The sequence below is a fragment of the Rhinolophus sinicus genome, linkage group LG09, assembly GCF_036562045.2.
Source record: "Rhinolophus sinicus isolate RSC01 linkage group LG09, ASM3656204v1, whole genome shotgun sequence".
Lineage (NCBI taxonomy): Eukaryota > Metazoa > Chordata > Mammalia > Chiroptera > Rhinolophidae > Rhinolophus > Rhinolophus sinicus.
In genome coordinates, this window is record NC_133758.1 from 18,675,314 (window position 1) to 18,693,098 (window position 17,785).

The 17,785-nt window shown below is 34.6% G+C and overlaps 1 protein-coding gene across 4 annotated transcripts in view; it reads right to left on the reverse strand.

The window, feature by feature from the left end:
* SMAD4 (SMAD family member 4) overlaps positions 1-17,785 on the reverse strand; it is a 50,010-nt gene that overhangs the window by 13,203 nt on the left and 19,022 nt on the right. For 3 of the 4 annotated variants that reach the window (XR_012498748.1, XM_074339963.1, XM_074339964.1), the window contains exons 5-10: positions 16,023-16,235; positions 12,823-12,942; positions 12,612-12,728; positions 11,114-11,164; positions 3,256-3,439; positions 1,962-2,130 (exon numbers count right to left, since the gene is read on the reverse strand). Coding sequence is in view for 3 of the 4 variants with exons in the window: in XM_074339963.1 (XP_074196064.1) it covers positions 1,962-2,130; positions 3,256-3,439; positions 11,114-11,164; positions 12,612-12,728; positions 12,823-12,942; positions 16,023-16,235 (854 nt within the window). In the remaining variant the exon portion in view is untranslated. The remainder of the gene's footprint in view (positions 1-1,961; positions 2,131-3,255; positions 3,440-11,113; positions 11,165-12,611; positions 12,729-12,822; positions 12,943-16,022; positions 16,236-17,785) is intronic. The other variant, XM_074339965.1, reaches the window with a different exon arrangement.

Consider the following 17,785-nt stretch of genomic DNA (forward strand, 5'->3'; position numbering starts at 1 on the left):
CACCATTCTAGACTTGTGGATACACACACACACACACACACAAATATACCCATGACATTTTATTTTTTTAACTAAGATTGAACACGGCACCTTGGGCTGAGCTGCTGCTGAGCTCCCGGATGGCTCAGTTGGTTGGAGCGCGGGCTCTCAACCACAAGGTTGCCAGTTCAATTCCTCGAGTCCCGCAAGGGATGCTGGGCTCTGCCCCCTGCAACTAAGATTGAACACGGACGGCACTTTGAGCTGAGCTGCCTCCCGGATGGCTCAGTTGTTGGTTGAAGCGCGGGCTCTCAAACAAAAGGTTGCCAGTTCAACTCCTCGACTCCCGCAAGGGATGGTGGGCAGCGCCCCCAGCAACTAAAATTGAACACAGCACCTTGAGCTGAGCTGCCGCTAGCTCCCGAATGGCTCAGTTGGTTGGAGCGTGTCCTCTCAACCACAAGGTTGCCGGTTCGACTCCCACAAGGGATGGTGGGCTCTGCCCCCTGCAACTAGCAACGGCAACTGGACCTGGAGCTGAGCTGCGCCCTCCACAACTAAGACTGGAAGGACAACAACTTGAAGCTGAACAAAACCCTCCACAACTAAGATTAAAAAGACAACAACTTGACTTGGAAAAAAAGTCCTGGAAGTACACACTGTTCCCCAATAATGTCCTGTTCCCCTTAGAACAAAAAAAAAGAAAAAGGGAAAAACTGAAAAAAAAAATGTTAAAAAAAAAAAAAGCTGGGGGGGAATCATCGTCTAGGTATTGTTTAATACCAAATTTTCCACACCATGATATCTTACAATAAATATAATTTAATATTTTATTATTCTATTCTATTTCATTATTATAAGAGATCAAAACTATAAATGGTCCTCTATTGTCAAAACTTTTAACAAGGAATTACTGCTATTTTATTAGGTGCGATAAACAGCATTGCGAATGTTTTTCAGAGTATTTATAAATTGGAGATTCATACTAGAGTATTTTATGAGTGAAATACTATAATGTTTGGAATTGGCTGTAATTACTACAGGAAAAAATGTAGAGGAAGAAACACATTAAAGATTGGTAAAATGCTGACAACTGTTAAAGCTGGATGATGGATACATGGGAGTTATTATTTTCTCTATACTTGATGTATTTGAACGTTTCATTGTTTAAAAAGATCCTTTACCTTTTAACTGACCTGTAGTGATGACTGAAAATGAGATACTGGGTTTGTTATTTTGAGGCAATCAAGTATTTATATTTTTCTAGACACTATTTGGCTATATTATTTGTATGCTAAGCAATTTCTTGGGAATAAGTAATGAAGTACAGTTAATTCCAGTAATTTACAATAGCTAAAAATAAAGACGTTTAGGATGACTGTGAAAAATCCGAAATTAAAAATATATTTAGGCTATCCAATTAAACTATCTTTCTCTTTCAAACACTGTATGTTTTAACTAAAATTAAAATGAGTTGAATGTTATAATTAATGAAAAGTACCTTAGCCTTAACTTGTAAAATGATGTAGTAAATAAAACTCATTTAATGCGCAAAATAACTAACCTTAAAAAAATCTGGTGTTGAAGAATTTTTCATTGCTCAGGTTCTTAATTTGAAAAGTTATTCATTTTAGAATTCCCTTCCATAAAATCCTGAAGATTGCTAAGATGAAATTCCAAAATTTTACACATTTTATAACACAGGAATGTAAGTTTGGGGGTGTCACTCAATATTTTTGAAGAGCCTGTGTATTACTCTAAAACATTTAATAAATCTGCTAATAGGGCACGACTGCAACCACAAAACTAGATAACTGGTCATATCAATAAATGCTCCCAGGAAACATGTTTTATACATAAACATGATTTCCGATATTTAATCCATAAAAAGACATTTTTCTACTCCTCTCACTTCCATCTCAATTCTTCAAACAACAAAAAGAGCTTTCCAGGACCAGAACGTGACTAAAGGTCCCGCTCACCTTTATATAAGCACTTGGGTAGATCTTGTGCACGGCGTCTCCCGGTGCGCGCCCAGCCTCTCTGTCCAAGTAGTAACTCTGCACAAAGACCGCGTGGTCGCTAAGGCACCTGACCCAGACGTCACCTTCCCCTTTACATTCTAACTGCACACCTTTGCCTATATGCAACCTTAGGAAGAAAAAGGGAATTCTATTTCATTTGGGGAAACATTTAAAAATAGGTATTGGTTCAGATTATACAGCATACCCAATTTTGAAAAATTAAAAAGAGTAAAGAAAGGACTTTCACATAGCACCATAACCAAAAGACAGCCATTGTTAACATTTTTATGTATTTCCTTCTTTTTTTAATATCTTATTCATATATAATAATGATGAGCATATATGCATAATGCTTACTATGTGTCAGGAACATGTAACACGAATTCTCACTGAACACTCACAATTCAATGAGCTAAATACTATTATTCCCATTTTATAAATGATGAAACTATGGCTTATAGCTACACTGTCCAAATCAATAGCCACTAGCTACAAGTGGCTGTTTAAATTAAAAATAATAATTTAAAAATTCAGTTAATCACATGGCCATACTTTAAGTGCTCAACAGCTACATGTGGCTGGTGACTACAATACCGGACAACACAAATATAAAAAATCACAGAAAATTCTATTAGACAGCACTAGCTTAGCGAGTAGGTTATTTGCCAAAGTCATACACCTAGTGATAGAGCCAAGATGATGTACTTACACACACACACACACATTTTCTTAAAGAGATTACACAGTACCTAGAATTGTGTATGTTTTCCTATAATATTTCATCTTAGGCATTTACATTTGGTTATATAAACTTTTTAACATTTTAATGACTACATAAAAAGGAAAGTTTATTGAAATTCATTTAATCCCTTTTATTATAAGTTTTCCAGTATTATAAATAACATTCGCAGAAACTTGTCTTCATTTTATATTATTTCCTTTCAATAGATTTGTAAAACTAATATATGATCAGAGGGAACAAAAACTAGTTTTAAAATTGGATTCCAAAAGGTCTAGTTACTATTCAAAACACAGAAACATCATGAACTTTAAAAAAGGCCATCTTTTATCATATTTTAAATAACAAACATCTACAATTAAAACGGAATGTTTACAAATTCTGAATTTTCAAGATGACTTTTATTCTTCTAACACAGACAAAAACTTACATAATCTACATTGAAAAATGTAACTGAATAAAAGACAATGTACTATGTTCAATTTTTAAAATAACTAACTATACAATCAATACCTTGCTCTCTCAATGGCTTCTGTCCTGTGGACATTGGACAGTTGACCCAAGCAGAAGCGATCTCCTCCAGAAGGGTCCACGTATCCATCAACAGTAACAATGGGGCAGCTTGAAGGAACCTTAAATGTCTCTCCTACTTGAACATCCATTTCAAAGTAAGCGATGGAACACCAATACTCAGGAGCTATGGGAGAAAAACGGGAGCGAATGTCACTCTGTAAGACAAAAGCTTTTCCTAAAAGAAAGAGTGAAGGGACAGGAGAGGCTTCTGAAAAGCACCCAAAAAAATATGATTAAAATGGCGATGCATTAGAAAGGAGGTATTTTCATGTCTTCTATTTTTCATTTCAGTCCCTAGCATTCTTGAAACTCGAGTCATTTTTAAAACCCAGAATTTGGTTCTTACCTCAAAGGACCCAGTCAACTGAAAATTTAAAGAAGTAATCAGAACCTAAAATAAATTATTTTACCATGATGTTTCATTTGACTGCACATATTTTCTATGTAGTCTGAACTTTCATTGTTTTAAAGCACACTGACTCTAAAACATATTCCAGGGAAGTATTCTTGAAAACATCAATCCATAGCATGTTTTCTAGATCCCTAATTGAGAGAAAGGGCATAAGTAAGAGAATCATACAGACCCGAGTCAAGGTTAATTACACTCCAACTACCCAGTTGCTGTGAGTAGGAATTCTCAATTGTCTCTTGAGTGAAAGGTCATTTGTTCCATCTCTATTTTTAGTGAAGTCAATTAATGTTAACTACTACAATTTTAACTTTGAAAATGTATTTAATGTATTCATTTGAACAATAAGTGATTTAAAATAATTTTAAATGACTGGGAGAAAAGGAGGTACAACTTGATTTGGTTTGTAAAGTTTTCTGCCAATAAATTATTTATCTGCATCTTTAGTGTGCCATTTATGAACTTTGGCTGAACTGGAATTCGAAACAATAAAACTTTCAACAACCTCAAAGGACAGTTAGAATGACAAAAAATATTCTTTTCAAACCCCCAAAGAATCTTAAAATGAAGTATGATTGATTAATGCTTAAAATACATTTTTTAAAACCCTTGTAAAGTCTGTGTATCTAATTGATTTTCAAAATTTTGTCAAGGAAGAAAGTCCTTTCCAACAAAGAATAAAACAGACCATGAAGATTCGGTGATTCAGAAACTTAAAATTCCAAATGTTTTGCCACACAGATCAAATCAACAAATCATGAATACAAACATTCCTTTAAATGTTTTTGATCATTAAAACATGAAAATTAGTGATATACTAAAGTGCCTTATTAAAAAGCCAGTTTTGAAATATTTATGAAGTTATTCCTTATAGTAAAATTCTTTATTAAAGATATCACATAATACTATGAAAAAGCTTCAGCAAACAACTGGTAGGTATACTGACTGAAGCTAAACTAAAGAGGTTATCTAGGACAAGGTATCAATTACCCAATGTTTTGGCAGCAAAAACCAATAAGAGCACTCAAAAGAGGTCTTTACCACAATAGCCAAGACATGGAAACAACTGAAATGCCCATCGGTAGATGACTGGATTAAGAAACTGTGGTACATTTATACAATGGAGTATTACACAGCCATAAAGAAGAAAGAAATCTTACCATTTGCAACAACATGGATAGACCTAGAGAACATTGTGTTAAGTGAAATAAGCCAGACAGAGAAAGACAAATACCGTATGATCTCACTTATATGTGGAATCTAAAGAAAAGAATAAGTGAATGAACTAATCAGAAACAGTTTTGGAGACAGAGGAAAAACTGAGGGTTGCTAGATGGGCGGGGGGGTGGGGATAAGGGGCAAGGTGAGGGGATTAGAAAACAGTCGGTAACCACAAGATTGCCACAGGGTTTTGAAAATTAATTTGGGGAATGTAATCAATAATGTAAATATTTTGTAGGGTATCCAATGGACACTTGTCTCATTTTGGAGACCACCTTGGGGATGATGTAGATGCCTGATCACTGCACTGTACACCTGAAGCTGAAGCTGAACAGTAATGAATGTCAACTATAATTTTATATATATATATGTATATATATGTATGTATATACTTACAAGAAGCGGAGTACAGCATTAGGAATAGAGACAGTGGAAATGTAATGGCTCTGTGCGATGTCAGAGGGATAGCGGATGGGGGGAGGGGCGTTCACACAGTGCGAGGGATATAAATGATAAATGTCTAAGTATTACTTTGTCTTGTGTACCTGAAACTAATTTAAAAAAAAAAAAAAAAAAAGAGGTCTTTACACAATCAGTCCAAACAGTAAATTCTGTTACAAACAACGCCCTTGAGCCAGGGACGTTTACAATGCTGAGTGAAAAAATGAGGTCCAAGTACATGCATTTCCTAGTTAGTTCAGTTCACAATGAAGAACACTATCCGAAAGTAAAGTTCCATGAAGAGCAACCTTTTTTCCATGAGTCAATTCAGGAAGAAAAAAGGAGTTGTATAATCTCAATGTTTAAATAAGCTAAATGTACTTTATCATCATGAATTGCAACTGCTGCAACTGCATTTAAACCTCATTTTATAATATTATTTCCAAGTCTCCAAGGGCTTTTTTGTTTGCCTAATATTTCAGACACCATACAACAATGATGGTTACATAAAGCTGTATCTCTGAATAGAGTTAGAATGAGATGACCTGCTAGCACTGGGAAGAAGAGTTTTAAGAGACTTGTGGATAAAAAGAAACTGGCATCAGAGTTTCCCCACAGACCAGGGATGAAAAATCACCATCTATTAAGAGGCTATTAAAATGGCCTAGGAAAGAAGAGGAAGAAATTACTATAATATCTGTGAGGACAGAGCGGGCTAGAGGGGGATCGAGAGAATTTGGCAGTGTTGGGATACAAAATACCATGTGAAAAACTTTTCTATTGCACTCTAAATTTGCTAACCAGCCAAGAGGGAACATTCTTATTTTTAAAACAGGAAAAGATAATAGAAATTCATTAAGTCTTTCTGGATCTCTCTTTGCTCTTTTGCTCCAAGGACCAAATGCCATATAAGTAACAAGCCTGCACCTTCTCAAAACTAGCATCAACAGCGGAACAAAAGTATTCAGTTCAGAGAGAGCTTTCCTAATACCCCAAATCATTTGAAAGGGAGTAGGATTGTTATATGTTTGCTGACATTGGTATTTTTAGTTTCTTGTTCCTAAATTAATGAAGTTGAGCTGGTCTCATGAAGTGCATTGGCTGCTCTTCACTGGCCAAAGGTTTTAAAAGACTGAGTTAACAACAAGAAATTTTTTTTACAATATAAGAACTTAGCTAAAAGTGTTTTGTAATGGGAAATGTATTATAAAGCCTAGTTTTAGCAAATAAATGTTGTTCAATTATAATGGAAAATATAAGTCTCCAAGGCATTATTACCTTCAGTTTCTGAAATAAAGTCATTCAAAAAAAATTTTTAATTTGGTTCTTTTTTAAAAGTTGAATATTTGCATTAAGCACTTGAGACACTATGACTTATTCTTTTTATTTTTAGACCTGGATGAGATGCCCTCTGAGAATCTCCTTTTTTCCTGTAAGAATCTTATATGAACACATAAAGGTATTTTCTTGGATGGTGGATAGTTCCAAAGTACTAGAACACAATCTGAGTTTGGAAATTTGTGGATTTTGAATCCATTTGTGAATTACCAAAACAACCTCAAAGACAATGAGGAAACTCTTCACTTAATTTGCAATCAGCATTTAATTATATGAATATATCTTGGCTTTAAGAAAAAGCAAAAACAGAGTTCGCCCATAAAAAAAGAAATGAAATGTTAACCTTTTCCAAAAATGTTTTTTCAACTTAATTATCAGAGTCAAAGCCCAGAAATTACCAAGCATGTGGTCTATCTGAAATCTTTAACACCAAGACAATGACCAGTGTTAATTATTTTCATTTTCTACAATTTATGTCACCTATATTTCCCAAAACATTTATGTAACTATCTTCAAAAATAATTTCTCAAAGTAGATTCACTACATTATTGATGATTTTTTTAATCATTTAAAATATTTTGTATATTCAGATGTATATGCATATTTCCTAAATGGTCCTAAGTTTGTGATTAAATATTTTAGGATTTCTTAATTACACCTCAAGGGGCTGCATTAACCATACATAACTAATACAGATAATTTCACTTTGGTTTCTTTTCTACTTATTCATGAAATAAAACAGCAGATATGTAAACTAATAACTAAGTAACAGGATTAGGAAGTACTAGATAGCAGGGGACACACGGGATTATGAAAGGCTTCCCAATAGTGTTGTACTTGAGCTGGATCCTAAGAGTTTGCCACATTTAGGAGTAGGGATGTGTGGTATGGACATCAAGTTGGCCCCCAATGATTCTCACCTTCCAATATTCACATCCTTGTATAGTCCTCTCCCTATAAAACAGAATCTTACAGAAATGATGTAACAACTTTTGAGGCTAAGTCTTAAAAGACCCAGAGGCTCTGTCTTGCTTTCTCTTGCTCACTTACTCTGGAAGAAGCTAGCTGTCATGTGAAGATACTTAAGAAGCTCTACAGAGGTCCCCACAGAGAAAAACTGGAGTTGCCAACAACAATACTAACTTGCCAGGTATGTTATAAACCACTCTACCATGTTTCCCCAAAAATAAGACCTAGCTGGACAATCAGCTCTAATGAGTCTTTTGGAGCAAAAATTAATATAAGACCTGGTATTCTATAATATTCTCTTCCCTTCTCTTCTCTTCTCTTCTCTTCTCTTCTCTTCTCTTCTCTTCTCTTACATTACAGTAAAATAAGACTAGGTCTTATATTAATTTTTGTTCCGAAAGATGCATTAGAACTGATTTTCCGGCTAGGTCTTAATTTTCGGGTAAACACGGTAAGAGTAAATCCTCCAGCCCCAGAAAAGCTTTCAGATGATGGCACCTCAAGCCAACAACTTGACTGCAACCTCATGAGACTCTCAGCCAGAGCAAACCAGCTAAGCCAATCCCAGATTCCTGACCCACAGAAACAAAGTAAGATAAATTATTGCTGTTTTAACCTGTTACGTTTTGGGAGTAATTTGTTGCAGAACAACAGATTTAATTTGATGAATATACAGAGTACAAGACATATAAGGAGAAGAACAGCATGTGCCAAAAAAAAAGCATAGAGGGATGATACAGCCAAGCAAGCTTGGGTAAGCAGCTCAAGACGGTTAAAGAAAAGAGATGAGACTAGGGAAGTATGCAGAGACCAGGATCAAAGACTGCCTTCTTCCCAGCTACGGAATTTGGACTTTATCCCAAGCAATGAGTAGGGGAATCTATGCAAGTAATTCAGCAGAGAAATAACAACTAGACTCAAAGTTTCAAAGAAATACTGAGGATCAGTAGAGGTTTAATACGTAGTAGGGAGGGGGGTACTATGACTGGAAGCTCTCTCAATAGAAAGATCAGTTACAATCTTCTTTTAACGGTACAAGAGGAAAAATGAACAGTTGTGATCTAAAACTGCTCTGGAGCCCATTAGTATTCACAGCCAAAGAGTTCATAGCCATCTAGGTTCCAACCAGCTGAGTCCATTTAAGGTGTATCCACAGAGCTGATCCCCTCCCACAACCAGCTGCACAGAGACCTTTCAGGATCGTCCTCGCCATCAAGTCCCTTCCCATCCTATTCAGACAGAGGTTTTAATGCCAGTGCAGGTGATACAGAGGCATATCCTCAGAACTAGTTAATGTTATTCCCTAACTATCAGGAGCTGTTAGGCCTCAACATCAGTTCTGTCGTAAGAACGAGGTAAATCTATCAAGAGGCTAAAAGCAATTGCTGAATCCAAAACTGAGTCCAAATCACTAGCTAAATGCCACCACTCCCAACCCCACTCCACCATTCCACCCACGGTAGGTCTTTCTTCAGAGCCCTAATTACTCTCATTCCTGCAGATCACCTTCCACTAAACCACATGAATTCGGAGACCCCTGCAAGTTACCAGCGGCCGCTACTGACTCTCAATGATGCTGCCTCAAAACCAGCAAAATTTTTTATTCTTAAGACTCTAGATTCTTCACCTCTTATCACAATGTATTTATTCACAAACAAAATTAAGACTCTGATACAATGATTTCAGTTACATAATTTCAAATACAAGTAACACCAAACTACTACACTGGATTGTTCAGGGATAATTCATCATTTTCAAAGAGCAAACAAATAATATCCATAAAAAGCAGGAGAATGGTTATCTCTGGGGAGACGAGAGGGAAAGTTTCTGAGACAAAATGCACGCAGTTGGAGGGTTTGCTGGAGTGCTGCACTGTTTCAGTTTTCAATCTGGGTAGTGGTTACACAGATGTTGGCTTTAATTTATTCATTAGATCTCATGTACTTTTCTGTGTATTACATTTCTCAATTAAAATGTTTATAAAAAGGCAAGACCCCTTGACCAACAAAAATGTTTAAAACCACAACAAATATGAACAATAACACACAGAAAATCCATTAAAGATGATAATTTAAACATATACATAATTTATATGTTTAAAAAATGTTTCTGCCCAACCAGCAGAATCTTTCTCCTAATCAAAACAAATATTATTTACCTCCTAAATCGCACAAAGTTTATTAAACCATCACATCTACTGCTGGTGAGCATGGTAAAACTGGCTCTAATACTTTAATGTGATCACTGTAAAGCAATTTGGCCTTTTGATCCAGAAATTCTTTAAATCTCTTAAATTGAAATATAAGAAGAGTTACAAGCATAAAGATCTTACTCTCAATATTTAACAGCCAGAAGAAAAATTGGAACCAACATAAATAACAGAACACTGTTTAAGAAAATTATGTAGATCTATTTGAGGAACTGTAAGTTATCTTTTAACTTATTCATTATGGTTACTACAGTTACATTTTTATAAAAATCTTTATTGAAAATATATATTGAAATATTTACATATAAAATGATTACATAGGATTTCCTTCAAAATAATAGGTGATGGTATGAATGAAAAGTAGGTGAGGGTATGAATGAAAAAAAATTAGTGTTAGTTGTTAACAGCTGAAATCGAGGGATAAGCACAATTGGGTGTTGGGGGACGGGATTCCTATACTATTCTCGTATTTGACATATGTTTGAAATTCTTTATTATAAAACATTTTTTTAATTGGGGGAAAATTAAGATGAGTTGAAATTATATATTTGGATCTTTCTAAGCTGAGAAAAAGATATTAAGGGACAGAGGAAAGGAAAACAAATCAAAATTCTATGTTTATACTAAGAAGGTTTGGTATATTCTCTTATTTCCAAATTTTGTTTTATTACTTCTATAGTTTAAAAAGTTATAATCAAACTGAATTGAGAAAATCTACTTAGCTATTTACTCTTGAAAATAAGTCAATCAGTTTCTAAATTCAGTTAACTGGAGATTCCTGATTCCATCTTCTAAGACAGATACAGGGAATTCTATTTCTTTTTAGCATCCACTTCAGATTCTTCCCTGGCTTTTCAAGCTACAGTTTTACAGCAGTCCTATTTTGAAACCTAGTTTTCTTCTGCTGCATATTTATGTAGTCAATGCTAAAACCGGCATTTTGGTACTTTATATGTTAGCTAAAAACACAGTGCTTGTCTTTTCCTTCGGGGACAGTTAAAAAGAATCAAATAGAGACATTTTATGCGTGACTATATTGCTACTCATAAACTATTGATTAACTAATGCCATAATGAGTATTATACTTATATGAAAATTTAAGTTACTCCATAATTATAGTAAAACGTGTGTGTGTGTGTGTGTGTGTGTGTGTGTTTCTATTACCACAAAGGAAATCTAAATACAGAGAATCAATTTTGAAATACACTTACCAGGATGATTAGAAATGGGAGGCTGGAATGCAAGCTCATTGTGAACTGGCCCTAAAGAAAAGACAATAAAAATCCCATTTTTATTTATTAAAAGTTCACCAATACTAAAACCTTCAACAAACCTTACTTAAATACAACTATCACACCTTAAGAGTTGTTTCAATCGAGCTTATACAATGTCTAACAATTTAAAAGCTTAGCTTAGATTACTTTATAATTATAATAAGCCAATAGTCTTGAATTACTTTTATGGATATTTAATAACTAACATTTTAGTGCTATGTGCCTAGTGCTGTTAAACAATTTACAATAGTTGTACATGCAAAATTTATTGTGAACTAAAAATACATTCATGTAACATGTAATACAGTACAAATTATAATACAATACATAATAATAATTCAAATTGTTAGGACCATTTTAAAAACAAGTGTTTATGGTTAATTAAGTTAATGATATTTCCATAATATAACGGTAGCTAACATACTGGAGAGATTATTATGTGTTAAGACATTGTGCTAAACATCTCACAAGAATTATTACATTTACCTCTTAAAACATCCTTTGAGATAGATACAACTATCATCACCCTTAAGGTTTAGGGAGGTTAAATAACTTGCCAATGGTCATGCAGCCAGTTAAGGGTCCAAACTTAGCACCCTTAGCCACTAAGGCAGCCATTAAAAAGTATATTCTCTTAAGACATGGAAAAACAGTAACATAACAACAACAACAAAACAGGATATAACAATATATATAGACAGTATGACCCCTTCCCCCCCAAATTTACATATACCCATTTATATGACTGCAAGGAAAATACAACAAAATATTACAAGTGGGTATCTTTGGGTAGTGGGATTCTGGATAAATTTTATTTTCTTATTTACACTTTTCTGTATTTTCCAAGTTTTCTGTGGTACTATTAATCTTATTTTGGAGGAAAAAGGATCTAACATGTATGAAAGATTTACACTCTTGATTTTACTAAGCCAAATGGACAATGTTCCTACTCTGCCTGAAACTACAAGCTACGGTTAGTCAGCAGGGCATCCCTCCCAATCAAGCCTGCGCAGAGGAATGACAGATTCAACACCTGAGAGTCTACGGTATGCTGAATACTAGGGTGAGGGAAACCTTGAGATCTTGACACTCAAGGGGTTTCAATCTACTTAGAGTGGATATACAGATACACATGAGATCGAAGAACATATACAAGGCAAACAAACAAATGAATGGAAATCAATGTGGTGTTAATGAAACATTAGCAACAGAGAAATAAATGTATTTAGTAAACATCACTCCTCTAAAACAAAGGTATGACAACATAATCATAAAAAATAAATAATATTATTTACAAAAAATACTGAAAAGCTCTAATCATTTAATAAAACTAAATTATAAGATGAATAAAAGATGTGAAACCATTTTCAAAAAATAGAAAAAATAAATAAATAAAGTCCTCAAAAAGGACCTTACAACAAAAACAAGAGCTTACAGTAATGTCCGGGATGGGGCGGCATAGGCGGGTGGTGCTGAAGATGGCCGTTTTGGTGGTGAGGCAAATTAGGTGTGTATGGTGCGGTCCTACTTCCAGTCCAGGTGGTAGTGCTGTCTAAAAATTAAGGCCCACATGGATTAATTTGCTTTTATAAAGTCTGCCTGTTTTTTCTCAACGACTTAAAAGATTTTAAAAAGCATGTACATACTATGATGGTAAGTAGCTGGCTGACCAGTAAATCCATTCTGCTGCTGTCCTGGCTGAGGCCCTGAAGCTATCTGCAACAATCCTTCACTATGGCTGCCCGCCAATATAGTGGCAGGCTGACCTAGAGGAACAAGAAGACATTAACACGGTACATTTACAGATGCAACCCCATGGTTTTATACAGTAAATGAAGGACCAAATGATATCTGACATCCACAACTATAAGGATGGACAAAAAGTGGAACTCATTCATGGCCCATCAAATGGAAAACCCTGAAGTCCTCTACAAAAGCAAAACATAAACTGACGAAGTACAAATTCTTCTATCTTAAGTCATGTCTAGCTAATTTTCATGGCCTGTTTCTTTACAATATTCTTCAAATGCCAGCAAAATCCCACTATATGTCTAGTCCATCATAATAACTTCAGAAGCACATCAGCTCAACCCTGGCCACTCCATCCAGCTCTGGACCTTTCTGATTACGACTCCAAAAGTCCACGATCAAGAAAATGTTCAAAACTGGAAAGTTCATTATTATCAGCACTGGTACTGGTAATGACAGAATGCTAGGGTTTGATAAAAGAAAAGCAGAGCAGGCAAATATTGTAAATGGAATGTGATGGGTAAGGCGAAGAAGTTAAAAAAAAATGTCAAGCTCCACTGTCCAGTCATATAGCATTTGCTAGTAAAAAACACACATATGTGTGTGTGTATATATATATGTATATACACACACATCAGATTATCAGTCTACTTTGAAATTTTTTCATGTACTTTTAAAAACAAAGAATCACCTCCTTCCATGAACACTATCATACTCCTGGATTTATAGGAAATTAGTTGCCCTGTCTATATGAAATATATCAGGAGAACTAAGCTTCTTCTGGCTACTATTCGATTCAAAACCATCCTATGATATTGCTTACTGACCTACACTTTTAAGGTCCCCCCCCTTAAGTGGAAAAAGCGTGATTTCTTCAAGTAAGCATTAACTGTCAATTGTTTATCTCATTTGGAAAGCACTAAAATTTCATAATTGTTGTCACTGGCATCACCTCAATCTTTTCTCATCTAAATGGGAGTATAATGAGAGAGAAGAGAGTAAATGACCACTTCTCAAAGTATTAAAGAAGAGAAACATTTTTCTCCTCTCTACAAATTACATTTCCTTAAGGCTCAGACTGTAAAATTAAACGCTAAAGAGAATATTTCAATACTCTCCAAATTATTTATTTCTCAAGAAAATGTTTATAGTAACGGCCCGTCCTACTCATCCCAACATTTTTGCAAGTTACCTTTAAATGATAATTACATTTTTGCTCTTACTTTAAACAACTGAACATGCTACATACTCTTAGCTAACTTACAAAAACTGTCACTATATGGGAGAAATTAAATCATTTTAAGTTATATTTAGAAAGAAACCTAGAAGACATTCAGGTACCAAATGAACATAAACTAAATAAAGTAGTCCACTGCAGTTATCGGTACTGAATATTTCTATTACACAATTCCAAGTATATAAGATGAAACAATTAAATCAACTCATGTAAAATAATCTTCCAATTCCTCTATTTTAATCAAATTTCTTTTCTTTCTTTTAATTTAATCAATACTCTTTGAGATCTAATGGAAGAAACATTTTGCAACAAATTCTAAAACCTACAGTAATTACTATTCGATTATGAAAATATATCCAACAATTGCCAAGACACAATTATCTGCATTGCACTCGTGCTGCTTTTTCTGGTCTTCATAGGACTGGGCCCCAGGGAACAGAACAGTTAAAGTGAAGTCACTTTACCAGCATCGACAATAGCACGCAAATTCAACTTCCAGATAATATCAACCATCAACAGAGGTAAGTAGTTGTGCTCCTAGCACAAATCTGTTGTAATGTGCCTTCTTTTATCCTCCATTACTACCTACTTTGTCAACTGTATTCCCAAATTGGTAAATAAAGTACAGACAGATAACAGAGGCAACAAGTGGTTAAGAGACCAGGTTCTAAAGTAGGGCTTAACCTACCTGACCCACCTAGAATATGAGACAATGCTCACGTATTTTCACTTAGAGACTATATTTGAGTCTCTACGGTGAGACTGTCATCTCACGTAGCAAATCCAAAAGATACTGCTTTGAAGAGGTGAAATGAATTAAAGGGGGGGAAAGTTGGTATACTTTACTTGAAAATGCCAATTATATAAATCAGTGTCCTCCATTTATTCCAAAGATCAAATTTCTATATTGAATCTGATCTGCTATTAAGCAAACAGAATAATTCTCCCTTTGGTTGCAGCTAACAAGTATCAGTCTAGATATATCAGCATTCTTGTGCTGATGGGGGAGGGGCTTAGATACAATCTCCTTAGCAATCAGGTGCAAATAACACCATCCACAGTCCAAGACTCTGCTCTGTGACTAAAAAAAAAAAAAATCAACTTAGCAGCAAACTGTCCAACCTTTGGCGACTGTGAAAATAAATACCAGTATTAACAGAACCAGGACATTACTGCCTTGATCAGGCCCCAAGAAAAGCTGAACCTAACAGCCCTGTGGCAGGGATGGTGGCACCTCTATCATGGGAAAAACCTTTTTGAAATAGATTTCTTATTTAAAAAAAATACATAGAGTTAGATATGTAGAATTTAGCTTTATTTAGAACTTGATGTCTATCTTGAGGTATATGTTATAAAAAAGTCTATCAAGATCCCTTCTTCTAAGTTTGCACAATGGGAAACTGAGATGACTGTTATAAAATAATATTCTGCCAGATAAACCAAAATAAAAACCCTTATTAAAGGAAAGCTCACAATTCCATTAACAGACGTTTTTACTAAATATCTTAGTTTAAAACTACTTAACTACTTAAATATTTCTCTAAAATGTATCTGAAAGCTCAAAAGCCTTTTTACTTCTGCATGTAATAGGAGATAAAGTACAAATTATTCTACTAATTTATATCAATATTATAATCAAAGTCATTACTTAAATTCCAAGTGACTGCACACGAATATAAAAACATTTAAACTATACACACCATGTTTTCCAGACCAACCCAATACTTATTTACCTATGAAAAAGATACCATAGTACTTTTAATTTTCACTTACTTGGAGTTTTCTTCCAAGTGACTATATATAAATATTCAATGGTTAGGAAAATTCTACCTGCTGACTACATCTGATTCTACCACTCACTTGTGGAAGCCACAGGAATGTTGGGAAAGTTGGTGGTGCTGGTAGCGTTAGACTCCGATGGAGCTAACAGAGCTGGGGTGCTGTATGTCTCCGTGGACGCACGATTACTTGGTGGATGCTGGATGGTTTGAATTGAATGCCCTTCAGTGGATAACGATGGCTGTCCCTCAAAGTCATGAACATATTCATCCTTCACCAACATACTTGGTGGAGCTACACAAAAAATTAAACATATTTTAAAATCGTATAAGCTTCTATTCCCAGAAAGAAAATCTTATAATATAACAACACCTAAAATCAACCATAGTGTAAATAACTCTAACTCAGAATTTTTTCAGTTTTTAAAAGCATTCTATTTTATCAGCAAAAGCCATTTACAGATAGTGGCATCAGATGTATTTCATCAATCAATCTGACTGACTCCTTGAAATTTGAAGCTAGACTATATTCCAACAACTTCCAGCAATGGTCCTGAAGAGGTATTCCTTAGTTGCCTGATTAACCTAGAAGTAATAATCACCTTAAATATACAACCTGAGGTAGATGAAAACAAAATGGCTGGGGAAAATGTTCTTCTAGATGAGAGGACCAAATTGAGATTGAGTACTTAGCTCTATCTTTTTGCTAATTCCACACCCTATAGAAGTATGAGTGGGATCGAATAGCTATCCAATTCCAGGACCTAGAATTATTGTTAAATAACATAATCTTTGAAAGTGAAGTGTACTGAATATCCCCTAAAGGGTTAGAACAAGACAGAAAAATCCTAAATGGTAAGTCAAACTCAAATTTCCTTCTAGAAACCCAATCCAAATAATGATGTTTGATAAGTATGTGGTGTGAAAATAACTCAGTAACCAGTATCATTTACTTACGTGGTTACACCTTACTAAGCAAAGCTAGACTGATACAACATAACACCTTTCCTTGAACAAACCAGGGAATAGTTGGCTTTGTTGTGAGGAAAAAAGAAAACTGAAATTACATTTGTAAGGTCAATTGTTCACTATCCAGAATCTCCAAATTTGATTTTGGGCTGTTGTTTTGGGGTTTGCTTTTTATCTTTAGCTAGTAACCCTTTACTGCTTCTGAACTAACACTACCCCAGAATTTTACAATCCATTGAACTCTAATACTAGGTTCTCTATTAGAGTAATTAATTAATAGTCCATAAAAAGACATTCTCCTTTCCATTAAGAATCAGCATGAGTGCTCCTTATCTTTCCCTATGTCAATTTTTGAAAAACTCTTACACATAAATACCAATTAGTTGTATGGCTATTTTTTTTATTAAAATGAGAATATTTCAAAATGGTAAGAATAATCCATTGTTCAAATTTCTGTGTACAATCTCTTAAAGGGCATTTTCATGCATCAAAAGTCATGAAGACATTGATGTTTTTAAGACCAATAAATTCCATTCCAAAGAGTTTCTCTTTAGAAAATTCTATGAAAACAAAAAGGTAACCAAAAAGATGCTTAACACATCATTGTATGTCAGTAAAAAAACTGACTCCAACCACTTATCACTAATGTTGGCCAAATTATAAAAATGCAAAGAAATAATCATTTGGGACATAAAGTGGGTATGACTGTATTTATTCAATCTTTTTTAAAAAAAATTATACTCCAACAAAATTCTAGAATTGTCTTCAGATAGATCCTGACATTTCTATTTGATTCCTTGACATCTTACTTTTTGTTGTTATAAATGACCAGGCTCTTTTTACGAAGACATTGACATTGCTAACGCTTAGGAGAAA